The sequence below is a fragment of the Nicotiana tabacum genome, chromosome 13 (genome assembly GCF_000715075.1).
Source record: "Nicotiana tabacum cultivar K326 chromosome 13, ASM71507v2, whole genome shotgun sequence".
NCBI classification, from domain to species: Eukaryota; Viridiplantae; Streptophyta; class Magnoliopsida; order Solanales; family Solanaceae; genus Nicotiana; species Nicotiana tabacum.
In genome coordinates, this window is record NC_134092.1 from 100,867,291 (window position 1) to 100,895,217 (window position 27,927).

The window sequence follows — 27,927 nt, forward strand, 5'->3', positions numbered from 1 at the left end:
CCTATATTCCGTTGATATTGAATATGTTACGTGTATCATTACTTGCCCAATTACTTGGCCAACCATTTAAAGAATCAAACAACAGGCTCTTAGCGAAGCAATTTCAAGACCTCATTCATCCAACAGGCTCAAATATGATATCACCAAATTATTCCATTTGTTTATGTTTCACCAAAGAGCAAATTTACACTCTGCACTTCATTTGTATTCTTAATTGAAATACCCTAAATATTACTACTAATTACGAATGTAAATACTGTGAAATTAAGAGAGGGTATAACTATATATAATGTTGCTCCGACCTGCTAGCCCATGTTTTGGAGCTTAATTGGATTAATCTCTATCTAATAATAACCTAACTATTTTGGTATGAAGCAGTTTGTGTTTGGCTAATTAATTTAAAAAATACTTCTAAGTGTTTGACCAAGCTTTTAAAAAGTATTTCTACGTGTTTTTTTTCTCAAAAGTGTTTTTTAAAAAAATTACTTTTGGAGAGAAGCTATTTTTTTCTTTTTCTCCAACACTGCTTCTGTTTCTACTCAAAAACACATTTTTTTTCCTTCCAAAATCTTGGTCAAACACTTTAACTTTAAAAAATATACTTTAAATAAATGCTTTTGCCTTTGGAGAAGCTTGGTCAAATAGGCTATAAGTCCCTTATGATTTCTTCCATGGAAAAATTAACTTATCTATTACTCCTTATTAGATACTTATGCAATTTGAATTGAGAAAATAAAAGTGCAATTTGGTGCACGAATCATCCCGCGTTCACGTAGAGTTCGAGAAAGGATCGCACCCCAAGGGGTCCTAATGCAAGTATTCCACAACTCAAAATCTTACACGGAGAAAATAAGTCTACATAAAAAGTAAAAAAAGAAGAATTTAAAAAATAAAAATAAAAATTAAAAATTAAAAATTAAAAAAAAAAAAGGAAAAAAAGTGCGCGCACAAACATAGATGCATATAGACAAAACACCAAAACCCAATTTGAAAATTAATGGTGGATGGAATTAACTGTTGGATCGCATTATATTCCTTATTCTTAAGATCGCTAACGCAAAGACAAAAAGAACATAATGCATGGTGAAAATCACATGATCTTTCATTCAATCACCATTAAAACAATTTTTAAAAAAAACATGTCACCTTTTAGGGTATTTAAAACAGAGAATCCTATACAATTCTCAACATGCAAAATTATGCATGATCAATCAATCAACGTATTCCTTTGTTCTATCTATATAAATACCCTACCTAACACTTAATTTCATTCATCCAACATCTCACTTCTATTCACACACAAAAAAAAAATTAGACCTAGATACTTTTCTCAATATTTATTTTCTTGATTATTTGAAAATGATAGGGTGGGAAGATGTTTACAAAGTTGTGGTAGCAATGGCACCACTCTATGTTGCCCTAATTTTAGGCTATGCCTCAGTAAAATGGTGGCGAATTTTCACAGCTGATCAATGCGATGCCATCAATCAACTCGTTTGTTATTTCACTCTTCCACTTTTCACCTTCGAATTCACAGCCCACGTTGATCCTTTTGATATGAATTACAAGTTTCTTGGAGCTGATGCCATCTCAAAGGCGATCATAGTCGCGGTGCTAGCGTTTTGGGCAAAGCGTAGTAGAAAAGGGAGTTATCGTTGGTCTATAACGAGTTTTTCTCTGTCCGCACTTACTAATTCGCTCGTAGTCGGGGTACCTCTAATGAAAGCCATGTATGGTGAGGAAGCTGTGCATTTAGTTGTACAATCATCGGTTACACAAGCAATTGTGTGGCTAACTGTTCTATTGTTTGTGTTGGAGGTGAGGAGAACAAGGACTGATTTTAGCTCAGATTCTGCTGTTGGAGACGTGAATAATAATAATATTGTATCAGAGAATGGGAAAGATTTGGAAGGAAATAATAGAAAGGTGGTGACAAGTATCACTAGGCCTTCATTTTGGTGTTTGACAAAGACAGTGTGGTTGAAACTTGCTACCAATCCTAATTCATATGCTTGTATCTTTGGCCTGACTTGGGCACTTATATCGAACAGGTTTGTAACTATTTTTACTAATTAATACCATTTTGGATTTAACTTCAGTATACTAATGGATCGTTTGGTCTAAAATCAGGTTATCCTAGGATTATAACTAGGGTAATCTCACTTTTTATATGGTATAGATAATCTTATGATAATTTTGGATAAATCTTATCACGGTTTTAGCTAATTAATACCCACAATTAAATGCTGGACTAATTTATACCGGGGTCCAGGATAACCCCTTAATCCCTGCAACTAACTGACCCCTAACAGTATAAAGGAACTTTTATACTATCACATCACTAAAAGATAAATTAAACTATAAGTATTCATGGGATTAATAACCTAGAAAGTGAGTAGGGTACGAGCTTTAATCGATTTAAATACACCAATAATGTATCATTTTATCAGATACCAATTAATGATTATTATTGAGATTTATCTATAATTATCTTATAAATAATCTGAATATATGATTATATGAAAAACAATCAGTTAGATAAACGATAAAGGCAAAATATATTGAGCCAAGTCAAGCTTTTCATTTTGCATGTTAAGATATATAATAGTTCGATAATTGATCTTACATTTTGATTAAATAGGTGGCACTTTCAGATGCCAAGCATCATGGAAGGCTCTATTCTAATAATGTCAAGGGCTGGCACAGGCACTGCCATGTTTAGCATGGGTAAGTAAATATTCAATTTGTTCTTTTATAATTTTTACGGTATTCTTATATGGTAATAAAAAGAACAGCTCGAGGTACAAGCTCTCACTATGCATAGAATTCGAAAAAGAGATGTTCTTACAATAGCACATTAAGTAGGCCTTTGGATTTAAAATTGTAATTTTTGGAAATAAAATAGTATTTTAAGTTGAAAAATGATATTTGGACTGTGAAATTATGTTTGAACATATATTTCACTTGAAAAAAAACTTGTAAAATTTTATAGGCAAATATATTTAATAAAAATTGAAAAAAAAGTTAAAAAAATATATGGACATACTGGTCCTAAGTTAAAATAAGATTATTTTTATATGAGTACTGCAGGGATGTTTGTGGCCTTGCAAGAGAAAGTGATAGCATGTGGTGCAAGTCTGACAGTGTTTGGAATGGTGTTGAGGTTCATAGCTGGACCAGCAGCTATGGCTATTGCTTCTATTCTTATTGGTTTGCATGGGAATGTCTTACGTGTTGCCATAATTCAGGTATATTTACAGTTTATTTATTGGAGTATATCATTCTTTTGACATTACTTACTGTTTTTCATTTATTTATTTATTTTTAATGTTGCACTGCTTTTGGTTTTTTTATTTTTTGGGGTGGGGTGATGTTGGAATTGAAATTAACAAGGTGGAAGTTAATAGTTACAAACCTCGGACGGCAATAAATCAATCACAAAGAAAAATATGCATAAAAATACGGTTTGGCCAATCAGTCTATATATGAAAAGAAAACATAAGATCTATTGAGAGAAAATTCTCCCCAACAACAAAACTCTCTAAACTAATTTTCGATGTTCTAGTTGTGGGAAGGATGTCTACAATTTATAGATGATCAAAATTTTTCCCCCAAGACAAGAAATAACCAAATATGGAAGAAAATTATATTTTCCTTTCAGGAAAAGTAAAAGCAATTATGGTAATACTTTGACTTTCCTTTAAAAGCAAAGTAAAACTCAAATATGGTAAGAAAATCAGGGCAAAAACCCTAACATGGGGCATGTTTATTTTTTTATTAATATATTTTTTAAGAAAAATTAACCTAAATAGCGGTTTATTTAACCATTTAAATTAGCAATCGATGAATGTATAATATATGTAATATATGTACAACCCATATGTAATATGTGATTCTAAATAGTTAGTGTGTAATCTATGTAATAATTATAGAAATTTCTCTCTTTCTTGCTCGGTAGTATATGCACATCAATCTTGTAAATCTTGTGTTAATCTTTTTTTTCAACTCTGCATTCTGTGGTAGATTTTATGTCTTTTATTGCACACTCATCATATAACTGTCGATCGAAAATTCACACAGCTGACAAATTATATCAATTGCAAAGAGTATTATTTATTCATCAGTACGTATTGACGACACTATAAGTTGTTTTTGTAAACAAACATTCATGCTAGGATTTTTCTATCTATAGTGGAAACGTTCAATTTTTTTTTTCATCTGGATATTTAATAATTTATTTATTTTCCCTTATGCAGGCAGCATTGCCCCAGTCGATTACCTCCTTCATATTTGCCAAAGAATATGGTTTACATGCAGAAGTTCTTAGCACTGCGTAAGCAAACAACCTCATCACCTTGTTCCACAGTTGCATTACTTAGACGTAGCTAACTTATTAACTAATTAATAATTATTTTATTTTGGTTTCGAACTAATTGTTAATTAATAAAGCTAATAGGTAACTGATATTTAATGGAGTATCACTTATTTAAAAAGAATTATTGGTTAGTTTCTCTAACCTAAAAAGGTTTAATTTTTATTATTTACAATATTATAATCAAATTTTTGATTTTTTTATTTATTGAATTTCAGAGTAATCTTTGGCATGCTGGTGTCCCTTCCTGTATTGGTTGGCTATTTCGCTATCTTGGAATTCCTACACTAATTATAATCCTCATCACCAAAGAAATTAGTTGTTACAAAGAACCACAACTAATTTTGTCGCATTTGGAGAGCATCCAATTTTACTTATAGATGAGTTTGTTAGTAAGTTATTATTCAATCTAAGCTTAAACTCGTATGTAAACCTTGTAAAAAGAAAGACATACAGATTATATTGTGGCGTAGATAATGACCTTTTTTTGTTTAAGATCCCTTTCTACTAGCTCATTCCAATACCAAGGGAGATGAAAGCCCAGGTCGTTGGACTAAATTTAAAAAAATTGCTCATTCCAATTTGCTTTCTTACCACTTACAAGTTACAACTTCATAAGTCACATCAATTGAGCTAATAATAAATGTTGGAGGGGGAGTTCACTACAAGAAAATTGCCAAAAATCGTCCCAGAAAACCAATCGATTTCAATCGGAAACATTGAAAAACTGACTGATTTCCGATCGACTTTAATTCATCGAAATAAAGCTGGTCGGTAAAAAGAAGCAACCACTTTCGGTCGCAATTTTCGACCGAAATCGGTCGATTCGTTCAACCAAGAGTTGACCACTTTATCTGACACAGTCGCTCTGGTATTTTTTTAAATAATTTTTATTTATTTTTTACAATAGCAACCGATATCAGTCAGAATTTTTATAATAAGGTAATTTTATATTTATTTAAAAAATTTAATATACCGACCGATATCGGTCGGAATTATTAAAATATATTATACTTAAGAAAAGGTATCGGTCAGTATTTCATTATTCTTCCGATTGCAAATTGATCTCGGTTTTTAATATGAACATTCCGATCGAATTCGGACGGAAAGCGGACACCACCTGCTAATAACAACCAATAAACATCCGATAATGGCAGCGTTACATTGCTGCCATTCAACCACAGTTCAACTATAACAATATCATAACAACGCCAACAACAACAATTAACCAAAAAGAATACGAATGTTCAATAACAAAATAATATCAACAATACAAACATCATTCAAAATAATTCCAACTAAATATTCACAACTTCAAGACTTTGTTTAGCAATATACACCATTCAAGGAGTATTTTGTATTGCATCATCTCCACTACTAGAAGCTTCATCGTCGGCACGGTTCGAAGGATCACGATGAGAAGAAGTAGCATTTGGGGAAGACTCACGAGATCGGGGAATCTGAAAAGCCCCACTAGCAAGAAGATTGGCCAGCTGACCTTGAAGGCATTAAATTGTTGATCTCTCTTTTCTAGCTAACCTTGAAGGCTATTAAATTGTTCATCTCTCTCTTTTTTTCTCTAGCCTTTGCCTCTTCAAGCTCTGCTGACAACTTTGCAATCTTCTTCTCCATAGCCTAGAGAGTGGGCCTATTAAGTAACTCGCCCTGCGCGGAAGTCCCTATACCTTGCAATCCAGCCCTAAGCGCCAAAATAATCTCTCTGGAAAGCCGTATGCTATCCCCTTTTTAGGACTACCGACAACATTCAACCAAATCCTTTGCGCTTCTTCATCTGAAATAGAAGGTGGGTCGCCCTGCTCATTCGGCAACTGACTCTGACTGTATTCCTCCAGAGTAGTCTTATAGAGACCCTTTATTTAAAAGATAGAAAATTATTAACTCTATAATATGATAAATATTAACTTTAATTTATAGTAATTATGAAACTTACATAGGTAGACTCTGCCCGGTCCTCGACCCATCTACTTGGATCCGTAGGTGCCTTTTTCTTCCGGATGTGAGTCTCCATGAAGAACTCATCGTGAGTCAGCTTCCTCCCATATATTTTTTTTCCTACAAATATAATAAAACTTGTTAACTAAATTAAAATAAATATAGTTCGATAAAAATAGATTTAAATGCTTTAAGAAATTACCAGTAGTCTCCTCGCAGTCCTTATGCTCCTTACATCCACACAGTACAAGAAGACACCCTTCTCATATGCTCGGGCCTTCTTTCCATGTTCACTGTTCTTCTCAAAATCCTTAGTGGTCTACTACCTCAGTAGATCCTCTCATAAATGTGGTAGAATTCATGAAGGCTTCTTGTTTTTCTTCCGAGAAGAACAGAAGACATCGACTAGTCTCTTACGGTATTTGAATTTAAAATTTATAAGAATTGCACTGCGTTAGATGAAAATATTATTAATATAATGCTTAAATAGATAAGAATTATATTAAAACCTTATAATAGTTAAAAATTTATTCCACGAGCTTCGGTGGAAAATCACTCCAAGTCGCATAGGGTGCATCATACACCCAGCTAATAGCTTCAATGATTATTTTTGTACTCTTATGACTATATATGAACCTGCAATATAGAAATTATATTAAATAAATAAGACTAGCTATTATAATTAAGAAAAAATAAAGAAGTAATAAATAAATCTTACCCATTGCCCTCAGGCCTGATGATCATCTTATGATAGCGATCATACCGCACAACATCTGGATCATCATCCCCATGTGTATGTGAAGCATGCGTAGAAGGGGAGGCATCTGGCTCAGCGCTAATATCCCGAAGGCGAAGTCTTGAAATGCTAGGATGCGCACTCCATGGAGAGGGAGATGGGGTCGTTGATGAAGATGGCTGCGATCTAGACCCCTGCTGTGGTCCAGACCCTTGCTGCGATCTGGGTGGGTGTAATCTAGATGGATGCAATCCAGCTGGTAGTGAAGCAAATAGAGCAGATGACAGACGTATCACCACATAGCCCTGTGACTGCTGACTCGGTGTAGCGATGTAACTATATGCAAGATATGTGGAAGAATCGGGGTATAGCCCTATGATGGAGAATGGTATATTCACAAGTGACCAAGTACATATATTCACATGTGACCAAGTACATTCACAAGTGACCAAGTATGTATATTCACATTTGAGCAAATACGTAAGCTGCACTTACACACTCTTTAAACCATGCCTCAAAAATAGAACATAAAGCATCATGGCCAAATTTACTCACGAAGTCACTGAGCGACAATTAAATAATACTCTATGTAAATTAATATAAAATCAACACTTAAGAAAGGGTTGAACTTTCGGATAATTTAGCAATACATGTGTTGAAGCTGATTTGTACTTCATACTACTTAGGCCTCTTTTTGATCGATCTTTAGAACCACGGCCTGGTTGATTGAATATGGACATTGGTGGATATAATGGATCATTCTGAATCACGACATTATGTCGATTGGGCCTATTCATAGAACATGGCACATGACTCTTGAAGTAGTAAGAACAAAAATGGGTAGTTTTCTTCGCAAGATAGACTTCATATATAGATCCTTCAATCCTACTCCTTTGTTTAACAATCATTTACATTTGCTGATAGTCCTGCACAGTGTCATATTAGACGATAACATTAACGAAAATTATAAGAATGAATCAAGGTTTGATCATTACCTCTCGAATGGATACATCCATTTGCATTGAACCGGCCCTCCAAGTCGCGCCTTATGTACAAGGTGAATTGGAAGGTGTTCCATTACATCAAAGAAACGACATGGAAAAATCCTTTCCAACTTATTATTGATTACAAAAAAAATCCTTTTCAGCTTATTTGAAATAGATTTTCTTCCCTTAATGTGGTAGAACATAAGTTTTTGAAGAACAAACTTATCTCTGTGATAGATTACCAGATTCTTTCAGGCTAACCAAAAAATATAATAGGGATTAAAGTTTCCATGAAGATATGATAGTAATGACTTTTCATATGAGTCAACTTTCCTTCAAACATATCGGCACATTTTTTCAGGTTCGAAGCATAGTCCTCGGGCATCTTTAGGTTCGTAACTCACTTACAAATCTATCGTCTTTGTTCAAAGTGAATGTGTAGCTGGCTTTGGCCTTGAACACCTTACCATTGTTCGTTGACTGCAAATGTAATTTATTTTTTATATATATAATCGTATATAATTAATATATAATCTATATATATATATTATCTAAACAAAATAAATAATGTCCGGCCGATTATTTTCCAATATATTGTAAGCCCGTTCTAATAGGAGCATGAAGTTATGCCCATTAAACTAGAACTGCAAACTTAGGCTTTATTATTTATCTCCGAGAAGTCACACAATGGAAAACTCTGCTTATGTACTAGAAAATGTAATTCAAGCTTAGGCATATATTTTGATTATAACGTGATGCTTTTGGAACCTACTCATATTAATCATGTTGTGAGTTTGCACTCAAAACATATGTATTCAGAAATCAAGTTACCACTAGTCAAAACAAGGGTGATTTGCCCAAAATAAAATCTTTTGGTGCCACCATTTAGATTTTAATCATTGTATTGGGTGAAATATGATATGACACGTGGTCATCTAAAGGAAAGACACGTGGAATCCAAGACGGGGATGGCCGAAGACCGAACGCAGTCATTCCGCTTGTCACCGGAAGGGATAACGTTCATAAAGGTGTATTAAATGCTCTGCGCCCAGTAGCATTTAATAAGGAATATTCTGTAGCATTAAGAGCGATGGCCCATTACAGAAAATTTGAGCATTTATGTCTAACGTTACATCTTTATCAATGACCCTCATAATTGATATTAAAGGAGCGCACGATCCTAGGACCCCCTTCCCTAGACACAGCTATAAATAGTGAGCCCAGTTATCATTGTAAAGGGGATGAATTTTCTGGCAAAATTGACACTACATTCTTTATAAAGCTTAATACAATCTTACTTTTCCACTTTTCGATACCATCATTGTTGTGCCCGGAAATCTTATTCCCGGAACTATCATCTCTGTTGTTTCATATACTTAAGGCTAAGTATTGTATATTTATTCAATTATTGTATTATTTTAGGATCAAGTTAATTCACTTGTCTAGAAACCACATATAAATTCAATTGTACCATTTTACGGATAAACAGTTTGGTGCCCACCATAGGGCATAGACATCCGTGCAATTAAATTGATCATTGTCTTTTTTACTAACGTGATTTGATTATTTTGTCTTAGAAAAAATCACAAAAATGGCAGATAACACTGTTAACAATACGCATAACCCTGAAATTTGAGGGGATCAGCCTTATTTCAAGGATTCAATCAGTGACACCCGCAATGAGGGGAATGACGCCACGCCGGTGCTTGATAGGCAGAACCCTCGACAGGTTCGGGAGACAACTCCCGATGATGTTGATAAGGAGCATGTCGTGGATGTGGTAAGGGTCATGCAAGAGCAATAAGCAATCATTCTAGGTCATCTCACGCGACAGGATAAGGTTATGACGGAGCTGAAGCATGCGCTATCGGGGGCTTCGAAAACAAATATCTCTAGGAGACTTTCCTTTTAATCGATCGTGAGAGGGGTTCCACTTTATTACTCGGGAAGAGTCAAATGGCTAGGCTCCCCTATCACCTTTTCTTTCGGTGATATATTTTGCCTTAGCACTTACGAAGTTGACGTCATTTATTGAGTTAAAGTGAAGTCTTTCCGTTCTCGATTCATTTACAGTTGTTCTCGCTAAAGCCTGATCTAATCCCGCTTGAGCGGCAGGGAGAAATCCTGATCTTCCTATTGCGTCAATACAATAAGATAAATGCCTGAATCGCTCCTTGGCTTTATACACCCCAAAAAAGAATGAATAGGCGAGGCGGCCAGATGCAAAGAAACGAGATCCAATTTCTCATGGTGTTCCCGCAAGTCAAACAATGCAGAGAGTCGACAACAATACTCCCAGGGGTAAAGTTGGCTCCGACGGAGCTGAGGGGATTTATAAGTGGGGATTTTGACTACTTGTGAGCGTCTTTTTGTGCTTTTATTTTAGTCTAAAAGCATTGAATTGTGTTCCCAAAACTAATGAAAAGTGCAAAATTGCAGGAATGTTGGAAGTTGGACTCCCGAGATGAAATCCGACTCAAAAAGGAGTAGTTCGAGCTCAAGGCAACAAAAGAGTACAGAAGCATACAAAGTGCGGTCCGCAGAAAGAATTTTGCAGTCGCAAAAGAAATTGCGATCCGCAGATAATAAAGGAAATCCCAGCATACTTTCTAGCAAACTGTGGACCGCACAGGAATTGTGCGGCCGCAAAGAAGAGCTTGAGATCAACTTCAGAGAATGTGCAGATCTCATCCTTCAGAATTGCGTACCACATAAGAATAGTGCGGCCGCAGAAGAAGTACCTTGCAGCCGCAGAAGTAAAGATGCGGACCACAGAAGACCAGGTTGCGGCCACAATGCTAAATCTGCGGACCGTGAAAATATTGCCTCGCGGTCGCAGTTCAGAATTATGCGGTCGCAGAACCCCAGCTCCTGCAAGATGAAGAATTCTGTGAACCGCACATGGAATTGTGCGGCCGCACAACCTCCTGAAGGGCATTTTTGTTCGAAATTTTTAACCTTATATAAATTGATGAGTTTCATAAAATTAGGTCAACTTTTGACATCAACAAGTCGTGTAGCCATTTTTCTTTGCCTCTTTTGGAAGTTTTCTACATTTTGGAGTATTTTACTATAGATGTTATCATTTTAACTTTACAATATGAGTTTAATTAGTATTTCTTCTTCTATTTCTTCAATTTCAAGTATGAGTAGCAAGATTTTTACTAGGGTTGTCACCCAACCCTAGTGTGTACACCTTATGGGTATCTAATTTAGTGCTTGTTTATGATTGGGTGTTTGTTATTTATCCTTGTTCATGCTTTAATTTATGGAATTAATGGTTGCAAATATTAGTTCATGCCTAATTGAATTAGTCTCTACTTGAGAAAGAGAGACTTAGTCTAGGAAATCTTCGCTAACACCCGACTTGAGCTTTTATGAACCGTTTTGTGTGATACCCATTTGGACTTGAGAAATCCAAATTTGGCATAACCACTCTCTGACCGAGAGGTATTGAGTGAGTAGTTGAGAATTGATAACTATAATACACCCCGATCACCAAAACAAGTATTAAGATTTTTATCCCATTAGGAAAACACCTAAGTGAAGGTCATAGCCCTATGCTTTTTACAAACTTAAAAAAAATAGCAAAAAAAATTATACTAGTCTTATTTCTTTACTTTGAAATCCTTAGTTTTAACATAGAAATAGCAACAAAAACCATTTTGTGGAAGTGCAAATTAAGGTAGTTCAAATTCACGCATTAGAATATATACTCCCAACTCCCATCTAGCTCCCTGTGGATTCGATCCCGACTCTTCATTGGGTTACTATAATTGCAATAGACCATGTCATACTTTGTTTTGAGGTGTGCATTATGCGCGATAGGTAAATTTTTGGCGCCATTATCGGGGAACTAAAAACGGTGTTAGCTATATATTTGGGTGTGTTTTTGGAATATCTTCTTTTCCTTCTGTGTTACTAACGTGTTGGGAAATTGTAGGTGCAACCATGGCAAAAAATGAGCTCGAAAATATTGCTTTGGTGGATGTGGACATTGAGGATGATCAAATGGATGAGGTTCCTCTTGAACCTCAAGCCAATAGATGAGGCCGAGTGCCTCATGATAATGTGCCCGCTCCACCCCCACCTCCACCACGAGCGGCTCCACACCTGGTGTTTCCGAATGAAGGATATGCAAGGGCAATAATCCCTCCCCGTATTAGGGCGGGCAACTTTCAAATAACCAACGTGATGCTCACCTTGCTTGAGCAACGAGGGTTCTTCACCAGTGCTCTGGGTCAAAATGCATACAAACATTTGAAGGGGTTCGTGGTTACGTGTTGGGGGAGTAAACAAACAAATGTATCCGAGGATGCTTTGAGGCTAAGGTTTTTTCCCTTATCTCTACGGGGGAAAGCATTAGATTGGTTGGAATGTTTGCCAAACCATTCCATTCATACTTGGGATCAATTGGCGGAGAAATTTCTTTCTCTCCCAGGCACATGGCTATACTTCGGGATAAAATTCTAGCATTCAAGAAAGAGCCCAATGAACCACTACACGAGATATGGGAACGATATAGAACAATGGTTAAAGAGTGTCCCAACAATGATATGACAGAGAACATGATTCAACAAACTTTCTATCGGGGGATCAACATAACCAACCAATGTGTAGTAAATCAACTTGCCGGTGGGAACTTCATGACTACACCTTATGCGGAGGCGTGTGATATTTTGGATGAAATGGCGGATACTTCATCGGCGTGGCAATCCCGGGTTAAGGTCCACAAGGTGATCCCAATGTGATTCACCTTCATAAAGATTTTCACGACCATGGGCAAACCATAGCCGAATTGACTACCACCATGAACCAATTGTCAAAGGCTCAACTTCAACAAGTGCAAAACCCGAGGCAAGTCAATGCAATGGAAGGGGTAAGCATGATGGTGAACAAACTGAGAACAAAGGGTCCACAAGTGCAACAAAGAGTGGATAATTTTGTGCAAGAAGATAGTGGGTTTGATCAAGATGAATCTTATAATGACCAATAAGAAGAGGTCCAATATGTGAACAACTTTCAAGGGCAAAGAAACAACTTCCAAGACCCAAGCCAACAACAATGGTGACCTCAAAACAATCAAGGAAATTGGAATTCTCACAACCAAGGTAATTAGAGTGGTGGAAATAATCAAAGCAACTGGAATAACAACAGCAATCATGAAAATTGGAGTGGTGGCAATAATCAAGAGAATTGGCATAACAACAATAACCTAGGCAATTAGGGAGGTAACAATCAAGGCAATCAGGGGTCGTGTTTTCAAAGTCCCCCGATGTATCAACAACCGAGCAACCCGCCTCTTTATCCTTCTCATGGTCCTATTTCTTCCAACAATGAAATAGGGCATATTGAGAACATGTTCAAGCAGATGATGGAGAAGAATGTCGATTCCGATGCTTAACTTACCTCACACAACACATCGATCTGCAACTTAGAAGTGCAAATGGGGCAAATCTCTCAAGCTTTAAATTCTCATCCTAAAGGGGCACTACCAAGTGGAAGAGGTGGGTTGCACCCACCACAAGTCAAAGGCAACTTGTAGATGATGAGCAAGTGGTACAAGAAGAAGAGATACCGAACAATGTGGTGCAAGCACATGATCAAGTGCAGATTGATATTGATGACAATGTGAAAGATACTCAAGAGGAAGTGAACACATCTAGGGATTACGTTATTGACATACTAGAACTGGTAGTGCAAAAGGCTAAGGCACCATTGCCTAAGCCTACTCCTACATATCCTCAAAGGTTTTCCAGCAAAATGGCGAGAATCAATTTAAAAAGTTCATTGACATGATGAAGAGTCTCTCGATCAATGTGCCATTAGTTGAAGCTTTGGAACAAATGCCCGGTTATGCAAAGCTTATAAAGGATTTGGTGACAAAGAAGCGGTCGATGAATTTTGAAACTATCAAAGCCACTCATCAAGTGAGTGCAATTGTGCATTTAATGGCTCTTAAATTAGAAGATCCTGGTGCTTTCACAATCCCTTGTACCATTGGAAGTGCCGAGTTTGCTAAAGCTCTTTGTGATCTTGGGGCAAGTATCAATTTGATACCCTATTCGGTTTTCAAGAATTTGGGAATTGGGCAACCAAGTCCTATATCAATGAGATTACAAATGGCCGATCGCACCATGAAGAGACCATTGGAAGTTATTGAAGATGTATTGGTTCGTGTTGATAAATTTATTCTTCTGGCGGATTTTGTCATTCTTGATTGTGAAGTGGACTACGAGGTGCCGATTATTCTTGGAAGACCTTTCCTTCCTACACGGAAGGCTCTTGTTGATGTGGAAGCCGGAGAACTCACTTTCCGGGTGGGTGATGAAAAGGTGGTGTTCCACGTGTGCTAATCTATGTGGCAACCAAATAGCAATGAAGTGTGTTCTTTTGTGGACTTGGTGACTGATGTGATTGTTGATGATACAAGTGCCACGATCAATGTGGGTGATATGTTGGAGGCCGTCTTGCTTAACTTTGATAATAATGAGATGGATGGCTTCATGGAATGTGTGAATTCTTTGCAAGGAATGGGGTCATACAACTATGCACCCCGAAAACTATCCCTGGATCTTGAAAATAGGAAAACTCCTCCTACAAAGCCTTCAATTAAAGAGCCACCGACCTTGGAGTTGAAGTCATTACTTCCACATTTTCGGTATAAATGTCTTGGCCCTTGTTCTACTTTACCGGTTATTCTTTCCTCTTGTTTGACTAACATGCAGGTTGACTCTACATTGGCGGTACTACATAAGAGGAAGAAGGCTATTGGATGGACATTGGCAGATATTCGGGGAATAAGCCCCATATTTTTCATGCACAAGATCAACCTGGAGGAAGACGCCAAACCATCTATTGAAAATCAAAGGAGACTCAATGATGCTATTCAAGAAGTGATCAAAAAATAGATTATAAGTGGTTGGATGCCGGGGTTGTCTACCCCATTTCCAATAGTTCGTGGACTTTTCTGGTGTAATGTGTCCCAAAGAAGGGCGGCATGACGGTGGTCACCAATGATAAGAATGAGTTGATTCCCACAAGAACGGTGACCGGGTGGAGAGTGTGTATGTACTATCACAAGCTCAACAAAGTCACAAGGAAAGATCATTTTCCACTTCCCTTCCTTGACCAAATGTTTGATAGGTTGGCGAGCCATGCTTTCTATTACTTTCTAGATGTATATTCGTGCTACAACCAAATTCTTATTGCTCCGGAGGATAAAGAGAAGACAACATTTACATGTCCCTATGGTACGTTTTCTTTCAGGCGGATGCCATTTGAGTTATGTAATGCACCGATGACTTTTCAAAGGTATATGATGGCGATCTTCACGGACATGGTAGAGGACTACCTTGAAGTTTTCATCGATGACTTCTCGGTGGTTGGGGATTCCTTTGATGATTTCTTGGCAAATTTGGATAAAGTATTGGCAAGATGTGAAGAAACGAATTTGGTGCTAAATTGGGAGAAGTGTCATTTCATGGTCGAGGAAGGCATTTTCCTTGGCCACAAGATCTCAAAGAATGGCATTGAATTCGACAAGGCAAAGATTGAGGTGATTTCAAAAATTCCACCTCCAACTTCGGTGAAAGGCGTGCGGAGTTTCTTAGGCCACGCATGGTTTTACCGGCGTTTCATCAAGGATTTCTAGAAAGTGGTGAACCCGTTGTGCAAGCTTTTAGAGAAAGATGCCAAGTTTCACTTCAATGATGTTTGCATGAGAGCTTTGAATTGTTAAAGTTCAATTTGACAACCACTCCCATTATCAGCGCTCCTAATTGGAGTATCCCTTTTGATCTCATGTGTGATACTAGTGACGTAGCGATTGGATCTATTTTGGGGCAATACATCAACAAGATTTTTCATCCGGTCTACTATGCTAGTAAGACCATGAATGGTGCCCAAGTCAACTACATTGTTACAAAAAAAGATATCCTTGCAGTTGTTTTTGCAATTGAGAAGTTTCGCTCGTACTTGATGGGTGCAAAAGTTATTGTTCATATGGATCATGTGGCACTTCACTATCTTATGAGCAAGAAATATTTGAAAGCTCGGTTGATGAGATAGGTACTACTGTTGCCAGAGTTTGATATTGACATCCAAGATCGAAAAATGAGTGAAAATCAAGTGGCGGACCATTTGTCTCGTTTGGAGAAGGAGGGGGCCGCATGATGGCCTTGAAATCAATGACTCCTTCCCTGATGAGAAACTCTTGTCTATCTCAATAAAGGAGGTGTCATGGTTTGCGATTTAGCAAATTTCCTTCCGTGTAGAATTATCCTAGATGAGTTCTCTTCAAACCAAAGGAAGAAGCTCAAACGGGATTGTCAAGATTATTATTAGGATGAGCCATACATTTTCCAAATTTGTACGGATGGGGTAATTAGAAGATGTGTGCCGGAAGAAGAGCAAAGTGATATTCTTGGGGATTGTCATTCTTCGCCATATGGTGGTCACCATGGTGGAGCAAGAACGGCGGCTAAAGTGCTAAGTTGCGATTTCTATTGGCCCACTCTTTACAAAGATGCAAGTGATGTAGTGAAAAGATGTGATGAATGTTAAAGGTCCGGTAGTATCTCGAAGAAGAATGAAATGCCCCTCACTACCATTTTGGAAATTGATTTTTTTGATGTGTGGGGTATTGACTTCATGGGATCTTTTGTGAGTTCTTGTGAAAACACCTACATCTTGGTCGCGGTTGATTATCTGTCTAAATGGGTTGAGGCCATTGCTCTACCAACAATGAAGCGAGAAGTGTGGTGGCATTCTTGAAGAAAAATATTTTCATAAGGTTTGCTACTCCGCGGGCTATCATAAGCGATGGGGGGTCGCATTTTTGCAATAAGGCTTTTGACACTTTAATTAGCAAGTATGGTGTTACTCATAAAGTGATGACTCCCTATCATCCACAAGCTAGCGGTCAAGTGGAAGTCTTCAATCGGGAGATAAAGAGTATCTTGTCCAAAACAGTAAATGCTAACCGGACGGATTGGTCAAAGAAGCTTGATGATGCATTATGGGCTTATTGGACTGCTTTCAAAACTCCTATCGAAATGTCTCCATACTGGTTGGTGTTCGGCAAAGCTTGCCATCTTCCGGTGTAACTTGAGCACAAAGCCATGTGGGCTCTAAAGAAGTTGAATCTTGATTGGGATGCAGCCGCTAACTTGAGGGTTGCACATTTGAATAAATTGGATGAGTTCCGGTACCATGCTTATGAAAGTTCGTCCTTGTACAAAGAAAGGATGAAGTACCTTCATGACAAATACATTTAAAACAAAGAGTTCACAGTGGGCGATCTTGTTTTGTTGTTCAACTCACGGTTGAGGATGTTTCCCAGAAAGCTAAAGTCTAAATGGAGTGGTCTTTTTGAAATTGTGAGTATGACAAATTTTGGTGCATTGGACTTGAAAAACAAAAGCAATGAAGTATTCCGAGTCAATGGTCATCAGGTAAAGTACTATTTGGGAAAAGTTGGTGATGGCCATGTCGTGGCGGTGATTCATTTCAAATGATGGTAATCTGCGTCGTGTCACGGCGTTAAATCAGGCGCCTCTTGGGAGGCAACCCATGTTTCATTTTCTTTTATTTTCTTCTTTTGTAGTTAGGTGATATTTTTGTGCTAACTGGATTTGAAGTATGTTGCAGGGATGAGTGTACTTTATAGAAATTGTGCCCAGAATTTTGGTTAAGTGTGGGAAGAATTGCGGACCGCAATTGTATTCTGCGGACCGCACAATTATGGTTGTTGTAGCAAAAGGTACTCTATGGTTGCAGAATTGCATTGCGGACTGCACAATTTGAAGAAGGAAAATGATAACTCTCTGAAGTTGGTCCGTCAGGAAAATGGACAATCGGAGGCCGTAAGAAAAAATTTGTGGTCCACAACAGATTCTACGGTTGCACAACAAATTAACAGGGCAACTGGGCCCTCAGTTAATAGAGTGCGGACCGCAATTGGAATTTTGCGGCCGCACTCACGTCTCTTTCCCTTAGCAAAAATGGTAGAGTATAAATAGATGGGCCAAGGCACTATTCTCTTTTTCACTCTCTGAGCTCACAAATTGCACGAAAAATGAAATTTCTTGTTAAATTGTCTGCCTACACGCCTAGCCATTGTTGATCACTCATCTCTTACACTCATTAACCTCTGCTATGCTTTATCATCTTGATTAAATTTTTAAAATTTTTAGATTTTTAGTGAAAATTTAGACCATTTGTCGGTTGAATCAATTTGAACAACCATATGGGGTAAATATGTAGTGGGTAGACAGGAAAATGCTCTAATGGAAATGGGTAAATAGATTTTCATGCTTAGATGTTGTTTCGATGTCACGATTGTGCAAAATATTTTCAAGCCCTAGGTAAAATTGACCGTCTGTTCGTAATTGTTAGAATCTGTGGTCGCACAAGAAATTTTGTGGTCCGTAAAAGTTCAAGACTAGGGCACCTTAGTGAGGAATAGTTCTACGGCTGCAATGAAAAATGTGCGGACCGCAGAAATCCTATTGTGGCCGCAGAACAACTTATATCCTATGAGCAGAGAGTTGTCAAAATTGGTCACTCTCAAGTGCGGTCGCAAGACAATTTTTGTGGACCGCAAAAAACTGGTTGCGGCTGCAAAACAGCCAATTCTCTGTCATCAGAGAGTTGGAATATTAGTGATGTCTGAATTGCTGCCACAATGAGAAATGCGCGGACCGCAATCCATTTCTGCGGCCGCACTGGAAAATTATGTGGTATGCAATGCTCCTTCCGCGGTCGCAGTGAAAAATTTGCGGACCGCAACTCCCTACCCTAAAAGAATGTTTCTACGGTGTTTTTCACTGTATCTTCTAGTGTGTCCTTACATTCATTCTGTGTCTGAACTTGAATTGCAACTAACAATCGCCTTTGCTTGGCACAAAACATGGTTCGATCTAGAGGCATAGGTGATACTTCAAAAGGAAAGGGTGACCCCTCTCGGGGATGAGGGAAGAGACCCTTACCTAGTGCCCAACAGCTTGAAATCAGAAAGAAGACAGCAGCCGGTAGAGGGAGAGGTGCAGACCTCTCAGAGACCAGTTCTTATGCCCCGTCTAGGGACGTATTAGAGGGCAACTCAGCCTTTGTACATGAGCAGTCGGTCGTCAAATCAAGGCCGCTAGGGAGATATCAGCTCAAGGATGAGCCGTCATCATCACATAACACCTCCGAGGGTTTGGAGAGTGCCAGTCAGGCTTCTGGGCCTTCCCCTACACCTGTCCCCCAGGCACCAGAGACATCAGTTCAAGACATCCCCGATGATAGCAGCGGGGGAGATGCTACCGTTACCGCCCTCGAGAGGTAGAAGAAGAAAGAGGTGTGGGAGGACTGGTTTGTCAGTTTGGCTGGCTTCACCAGTTTTCGTCAATGGTGTCTAGTGAGGTCGCTCACTCTTGAGCGACAATTTCAATTGAAAGATTTAGAAAAGTATAACTCTGCAGTTTTGAGGCAATTTCGGGAACGCAAGGGGTGAATGTGGTTTACCCAGAGCGTGGTGGATGCGAAGGAATACCTTGTTCGGGAGTTCTACACCAATGTGGGGCATATCAAGAAATGGAAAAAGGTAACTAAAGTGAGGAACCTTAAGGTGCAATTTGACCAACACACATTGAACACTTACTTGGGGTTTGATGATGTCGAGCCCATAGAGTACCTTAAGAAATGTGCACTTGGGGATGCATCTCGTCCTTGGCTAGATGAGATTTTAGCAGCTCCTGGTCCACCACTACCATGGATCACAATAGAGGTTTCTATTCACAGGAGTACGCTGAGCTTTGAGGCAAAGGGGTGGCATACCTTTGTATGCAGTCGACTAGACCCGAGCTAGAATGAGACATATCTTCCTATCCCGTGGGCAGTTCTAGTGGCTTCCATCATGGCTAGGTACCCTATCAATGTGGGAGCCATGACGTCAGCCACAATCTCTGTGGTCACTCCGCAAATTGACACATCCTACCCCGATCCCAACACCATTACAGAGTATCTTACGGATGCGAGGGTAGAGTCGAGGGACTTTGATATGAAGGTGCGGGCGAAGAATCCTTTCTCATGGTACTCATTGATGGTTGCACACAACCCTAAGAAAAAGGGTCAGCCGTCTACCACTACAGGCCAGTCTGATGAGACATCGGTGGTAGCTGCAGAGGCAGTTGACATTCCATCCACTTCAGCCGAGCCTTCATCTAGTGTCGCATCTATGCCTCCACCACCATCCTCAGTGCCTACAATAGTCCCTATCACTGGTTCTACCTCGGCTTTGAAGCCGGTGCCGATGCCTACTGCTTCACTCTCTACTATGCGAGTCCCCCAAACATTGGCGAGCCTCAGCAACTGGATGCAGATAGCTACTGCAAAGCTGTCTGATTTATCCAGTACTGTTGCAGCACAGTCTTCTATACCGGCACCTCTGATGCCCTCATCAGTGGAAGACACTCTAAAGAAGCTATTGGAAAATTAGAACATTATCATGGCCATATTGGTACAGCATGGGTCAGTGATCGAAGAGCTGGGAAAAGAAGTTAAGAAAATGAGAAAGTCTCAGGCCTCTAAGAAATCAGTGGACAAGCTCCGGAGAGAGGTTACCAAGCTTGCGGAAGCTGGAGATATTCCATTTGATATGTTTATTGATCCACACCATCCAAGCCCAGATCCTACAACACCTACAACACCAGACTCTGTTGCTGACACTGCTAAAGCAGTGCGTCAGATGTTCATCAACCCAGTCACTCCCAGAGTTGAGGATGATGATATCCAGTTGGAGGATACTGAAGGTGGTGACGCTGTTGTGGACACATAGATTGCCACGGAGCTATAGGGAGCTTTTTCTTCACTCTTACCTTTCCTTTACTCCTATTTTGTTAAGCATTGGGCACAATGCTTATTTTTTTCGGGGGGGTGGAGTTTATTTGATTTGATTCAATGATTCTGAGATAAGTGGTTTGTAATAACTTGACAGTATTTTCTCCTTTTCCCTTATTCTGTATATATTCTCTCTTTTCTTCTCTCATTATGTATATATATTCTCTCATTATGTATATTCATTATGCTTTCGATAGTTTTTGCTTTGTAGCTTCTTTACGTTTATTTTCTTATTAGTTGGTGTTTAACTGAGTAGCTTCTTTTTGAATTAGTAGCTTCTTCTTGATTTAGTAGCTTTTGGTTTTCTTAATGCCACAGTTCTTTCCAAAGGTAGTTTATGTATGAATCGGGTGACGCTTCCCAACGATGGATGGCGTGACAACCTTCTTAAGGGACTAAGTCCGTTTTTGGTGTGTAGGTAATACTAGTAATAGAATGAATAAGAAGGCCTAATTAAGTCATGCTAAAAGAGTAAAACATGCTTCACTTGGAACCGACACACTTAACTACGTGCTTATGGTTCGAAACAAGTTTTTTGAAAGAAATAGCTCTAGTTAGTAACTTTGTGACTCTTGTGTTGACATGGGCAATCATCGAGTGGTTTAATCGAACCATAGTGATTTTCAATATTGAATGTGGTCGTTGTGGGCCCTCAAATCTATCATCTTTAATGATCCAGTTGCGTGAGGGGTGAGATGTTTTGGTCCTAGTCCAATTACCCATGCGAATGGTCTAGAACTTGCCCCGAATGTGTTTCAAGGCGAAATCTTATTTTTTTCTTGGCTTGAGAAGTGATTGTAGACTTTCCTTGACCCGCTTGAATTTTCTATTGCTTACTAATGTTGTTATCCCTAGTCAAACCATTTGAGCCTCGAGCCTGTCTCATTTGTTAATCATATTACAAGCCTTTACCCGTTTTTTCGTGACCCTCTCTTGGCACCCGAGCTTTCCTTAACACTCTTGTGAAATAATTGGCTAAAAATGTAAGTTTGGGGGAGAGACGAGGAACTTGAAAGAGGTATAAAGGCACAAAAAAGAGAAAAGAAATGATGAGAAGGAAAGGCAAGAAAAGGAAAGAACAAAAAGAAAAATGCAAAAGAAAGTAAATAAGTGTAAGAGTTGAAGGGATTCAAAGAAAGGTAATGATCCAAAATATGGAGAAATCAAAATGGGAGAAAATGAATGTCATGATCAAGAAAGAGTGATGTCAAGTCTCTCTAATTCCCCAGGGAAAAGAAAGTGCCTCAAAGAATTGGTAAGGTGTGAGCCGAGAATAAAAAAATAGAGTGCTTAAGGAAAGGTATAACCACTCAACCATAGTGTATCAAACCCTAACCCAAAAGCCTTCATTACATCCTGGAAGAAGTCCTACCTGATTTCGAGCCAAGTAAGCCTTCATTACATCCCGAAAGAAGTCCTACCTGAAGTCATACTTGCGACATTCTCTTGAGAGAGATGTGTGAATCTTTCATAAGCTTTTGGATTGAGTGCTAAAAATTTTAAGTGAGCTATGCAAATGGAGAGTAGAGGAGGAGGAGTTTAGAATCCACAATGACCTACATAAGAGAGCGAGCTTCCTTGATGAATAAAGTCAACTATGATGCTCAAGTCTCACATTAGAACTATATGTGCATAAACATTCAACTTGTCGCCTTGTTGATAATACATAAGTAGTGTGGGTAATTGTTGGTCCCAACTAATGTGTGAATGGCTCACCTTTGAATGGCTGAAATGACCCTCAACTTGTGGAGGTGGAAACTATTTTGTTTTCTTGACGACAAGCAAAGACTTAAGTTTGGAGGAGTAGATAAGTGGGGATTTTGACTACTTATTAGCGCCTTTTTTTCTTTTGTTTTACTCTAAAAGCATTGAATTGTGTTCCCAAAATGAATAAAAAGTATAAAATTATAGAAATGTTGGAAGTTGGACTCCCGAAATAAAATCCGACTCAAAAAGGAGTAGTTCGAGCTCAAGGCAACAAAAAGGTACAGAAGCATACAAAGTGAGGTCTGCAGAAGGAATTCTGTGGTCGCAAAATAAATTATGGTCTGCATAATTACATATGAGGTCGCAAACAATGAAGGAAATCCCAGCAGACTTTCTAAAAAACTGCGGACCGCACAGGAATTGTGCGGCCGCAAAAAAAGAGCTTGAGATCAACTTTAGAGAATGTGCGAATCTCATCCTTCAGAATTACGGACCGCACAAGAATTGTGCGGCTGCAGAAAAAGTACCTTGCGACCGCAAAAGTAAAGATGTGGACCGTAGAAGACCAGGTTGCAGCCGCAATGCTAAATCTGCAGACCGCAAAAATATTGCCTTGCAGCCGGAGTTCAGAACTATGCGGCCGCACAACCCTAGCTCCTGCAAGATGAGGAATTTTGCGAACCGCACATGGAATTGTGCGGCCGCAGAACCTCCCGAAGGGCATTTTTGTCTGAAATTTCCAGCCTTCTATAAATAGACGAGTTTCATAAAATTAGGTCAACTTTTGACATCAACAAGTCCTGTAACCATTTTTCTTTGCCTCTTTTGGAAGTTTTCAATATTTTGGAGTATTTTACTATAGATTTTATCATTTTAACTTTACAATATGAGTTTAATTAGTATTTCTTCTTATATTTCTTCTATTTAAAGCATGAGTAGCTAGATGTTTACTAGGGTTGTGACCCAACCCTAGTGTGTAAACCATATGGGTATCTAATTTAGTGTTTGTTTATGATTGGGTGTTTGTTATTTAGCCTTGTTCATGCTTTAATTTATAGAATTAATGGTTGCAAATATTAGTCCATGCCTAATTGGAGGAAATTGTAGGTGCAACCATGGCAAAAAATGAGCTCGAAAACATTGCTTTGGGGAATGTGGACGTTGAGGATGATCAAATGGATGAGGTTACTCTTGAACGTCAAGTCAATAGACGAGGCCGAGTGCCTCATGACAATGTGCCCGCTCCACCCCCACCTCTACCACGAATGGCTCCACACCGGGTGTTGACGAATGAAGGATATGCAAGTGCAATAGTCCCTCCCCGTATTAGGGCGGGCAACTTTCAAATAACCAACGTGATGCTCACCTTACTTGAGCAACGAGGGTTCTTCACCGGTGCTCCGGGTCAAAATGCATACAAACATTTTGAAGGGGTTCATGGATACGTGTTGGGGGAGTAAACAAACAAATGTATCCGAGAATGCTTAGAGGCTAAAGCTTTTTCCCTTCTCTCTATGGGGGAAAGCTTTAGATTGGTTGGAACGTTTGCCAAACCATTCCATTCATACTTGGATGAATTGGCGGAGAAATTTATTTCTAAGTACTTCTCTTTCGGGCACATGGCTATACTTCGAGATAAAATTCTAGCATTCAAGCAATAGCCCAATGAACCACTACACTAGATATGGGAATGATATAGTGAAAGAGTGTCCCAACAACGATATGACAGAGAACATGATTCAACAAATTTTCTATCAGGGGATCAACACAACCAACCAATGTGTAGTGAATCAACTTGCCGGTGCGAACTTTATGACTACGCCTTATGCGGAGGCGTGTGATAACTTTGTTCATGCTTTAATTTATGGAATTAATGGTTGCAAATATTAGTTCATGCCTAATTGACTTAGTCTCTACTCTAGAAAGAGAGACTTTGTCTAAGAAATCTTAGCTAACAAGAATTTGGGTCAATCAAGAGATTGATTAACCCAATCAAAAGGGTTCAACCTAGAGATAGTAATAATCCAGCTTGAGATTTTATCAACCGTTTTATGTAATACCCATTTGGACTTGAGAAAGCCAAATTGGGCAAAATCACTCTCTGACCGAGAGGTATTGAGTGGGTAATTGAGAGTTGATAACTATAATACACCCCGATCACCAAAACAAACATTAAGGTTTTTATCCCATGAGGCGAATACCTATGTGAAGGTCATATCCCTAGGCTTTTTACAAACTTGAAAAACAACAAAAACAATTATCCTAGTCTTATTTCTTTACTTTGCAATCCTTAGTTTTAAAATAGAAATAGCAACAAAACCATTTTGTGGAAGTGCAAATTAAGATAGTTCAAATTCACACATTAGAATATATACTCCTAACTCCCATCTAGATCCCTGTGGATTCGATCCCGACTCTTCGTTGGGTTACTATAATTGCAATCGGCCGTGTCATACCTTGTTTTGAGTTGTGTACTGTGCACGATAGGTCAGGGAGAGGATCCGATCTCAACAATAAGAATGACCCATTCAAGAATGAACATTTATGGTTTATGAGGGAAGTAAACGCTCGCATGGACCAAATCTCGGGCGCGCCACCAGTATTGAAAGGTCTGGACTTGAAGAAGTATACTCAATTATCGTACAAGCAGATTGCGGCACCAGAACTAATCCCAAAGTGGTTCAAAATGTCTGAAGTGTCGAAGTATGATAGGACTTCAGACCCACAGGAGCATATTTCCACTTACAAAACGGCGGTAAAAGGAAATGATTTAGCTCCTCACAAAATTAAATCTGTGTTGCTAAAGAAATTTGGAGAAACTTTCACGAGGGGAGCTCGAACGTGGTATTCATTATTACCCGAGCATTACGTAGATTCTTTTGAGATGCCCATGAATTCTTTCATCAAGGCTCATGCTGGGGCCAGAAAAGTACAAGCCCAGAAAGCCGACATATTCAGGATCGTACAGGGAGAATCCGAATTATTACGAGAGTTCGTTACCCAATTCCAGAAAAATAAAATGTTTCTCCCGGTTGTCCCAGATGAATGGGAAGCTGAAGCATTCACCAAAGGATTGAATCTGAGAAGCTCAAACGCTTCTTGGAAGCTGGAGGAGATCCTGCTTGAGTTTCAGGCAATAACTTGGGTAGATGTCCACAACCGGTACGAGTCAAAGATAACGATCGAAGATGATCAGGTCGGTTCTACATCATCGGCCAAAGGTCGAGAGAAGATCAGAGAAAAATCAAAAGATGACTACGATGCGGACACACGGACTTCAAGGGGCCAGTTTTGCCTAACGAGCGGACCGAAGGCCGTGGCAGAAACTTCCGGGAAGCAAACAAGTTCAACGTTGGTAGAGGGACCGATCGTGGTAGAAATAATAGATCACTTCAGGATAAAGAGACGTCGGGGTCTCGGGATCCTTCTTACCCCAAGTTATCATAATATAACTCCAACATTAGTATAGTGAAGTTGGTGTCAACCATGAGAAACATTAAAGAGGCACGATTTCCGAGACTTATGAGAACTAATTCCATCCAGAGGGATCCCAACTTATGGTGTGAATACTATGGCACAAACGGCCACCGAACAGGGGACTGCCGACACCTCTGGAAAGAGGTGGCAACACTATTGAAGAAAGGTCACCTCAGAGAATTCTTGAGTGACCGAGCTAAGAAAAATTATGGTCGTAACAGAGATAACGTGGAACCTTCGAAAGCAGGAGAAGAACCCCCACGCCAAACGATCAATATGATCTTCGGAAGGAATGAGATTAACGGGGTCACCTTTTTGGCAATGAAGAAGATGAAAGTATCAATAACTCATAGTAAAAGATTCCGGGAAGACAATATCCCTTTCACGGAGGAGGACGCAGACGGATTGCTATTGCCACACAACGATGCACTGGTAATTTCTTTAAATGTATTGGATTTTAAGATTAAACGTGTTCTAGTGGATTCAGGAAGCTCAGATAATATCATACAATGGAGAGTATTGGAGAAAGCTAAACTCACCGGAAGCATTATTCTGGCAACAAAGCTCCTCGTTGGATTCAGCCTTGTGAGCGTGACGACCCGAGGAGAGATTTTGTTGCTCACGAACACCGAAGGAGTAATGAAAACAACTCTCTTCAAAGTAGTAGATGGTGACTAGGGATACAATATCATCCTGGGAAGTCCATGGTTACCCGAGATGAAAGTTGTACCCTCAACATATCACCAATTGCTGAAGTTTCCAACGCCCGAAGGAATCAAGCATATAAGAGGCGATCAACCGGCAACAAGGGAGATGAATGCAATTTCGGTCTCTAGTAACAAATAGAAGGAGCACACAGCATAGCAATTACAGGAATCGGCACCTATTCCTGATCTAGAAGAAATTAGCCCGGGAGCAGAGTCATCAGAACATTATTAGGTGCTGAGATATTTTCAAGTTCCAGAAGAGAAGGACGCAACGAAGTCCACAGCAGAGGAACTGGAGCAAGTTACATTGTTTGAAGAATTCCTAAAAAGAAAATTCTAATTGGGGACAGGATTGCACCCGAAGATCAGGTATGGTTTTATTAAATTCCTTAAATTTAAATCTAATTGTTTTTCATGGTCGCACGAGGATATGACAGGTATCCCGACGGAAGTAGCCATGCACAAGCTGAGTTTGGATCCAAACGTACCTCTGGTAAGACAAAAGAAATGCCCTATTGCCGAGGCCAGGAATAAATTCGTCAAAGAAGAGGTAACCCGCTTGCTTAAAATCAGTTCAATCCGAGAGGTAAGATATCTAGACTGGCTAGCCAATGTAGTAGTAGTTCCTAAGAAGAACAATAAATTTCGCATAAATAAAGACCTTAATAAGGCATGCCCGAAAGACTCGTTCCCACTGCCAACTATCGATCAAATGATATGCCACGGCCGGGCATGAGTTAATGAGTTTCCTCGATGCTTATTCCAGATACAACCAAATCAAAATGAATCCGGAAGATCAGGAAAAGACTTTGTTTATAATGAATTTCGATACATATTATTACCATGCGATGCTCTTCGGGTTGAAAAATGCGAGCCACTTATCAACGGCTCGTAAATAAGATGTTTGAAAAGAAAATAGGAAAGACTATGGAAGTTTATATAAATGATATGCTCGCTAATTCTTTGAATGCAGGTGACCAACTTAAGCATTTGCAAGAAACATTCGACATCCTGAGGAAGCATAACATGAAACTTAATCTCGAGTAGTGCGTGTTCGGGGTCAGTTCTGGTAAATTTCTGGGATTTCTGGTCTCACAAAGGGGA

The 27,927-nt window shown here is 39.0% G+C and overlaps 1 protein-coding gene across 1 annotated transcript; it reads left to right on the forward strand.

Moving 5' to 3' along the window:
* The first annotated feature begins 1,200 nt into the window (after positions 1-1,200).
* On the forward strand, positions 1,201-4,882 carry LOC107772813 (auxin efflux carrier component 5-like). Its single transcript, XM_016592282.2, has 5 exons — positions 1,201-2,051; positions 2,642-2,727; positions 3,091-3,248; positions 4,257-4,333; positions 4,591-4,882. Exons 1-5 carry the CDS (start codon positions 1,360-1,362, stop codon positions 4,661-4,663), a joined length of 1,086 nt encoding a protein of 361 aa, XP_016447768.1. The 5' UTR covers positions 1,201-1,359; the 3' UTR covers positions 4,664-4,882.
* The last annotated feature ends 23,045 nt before the right edge of the window (positions 4,883-27,927 follow it).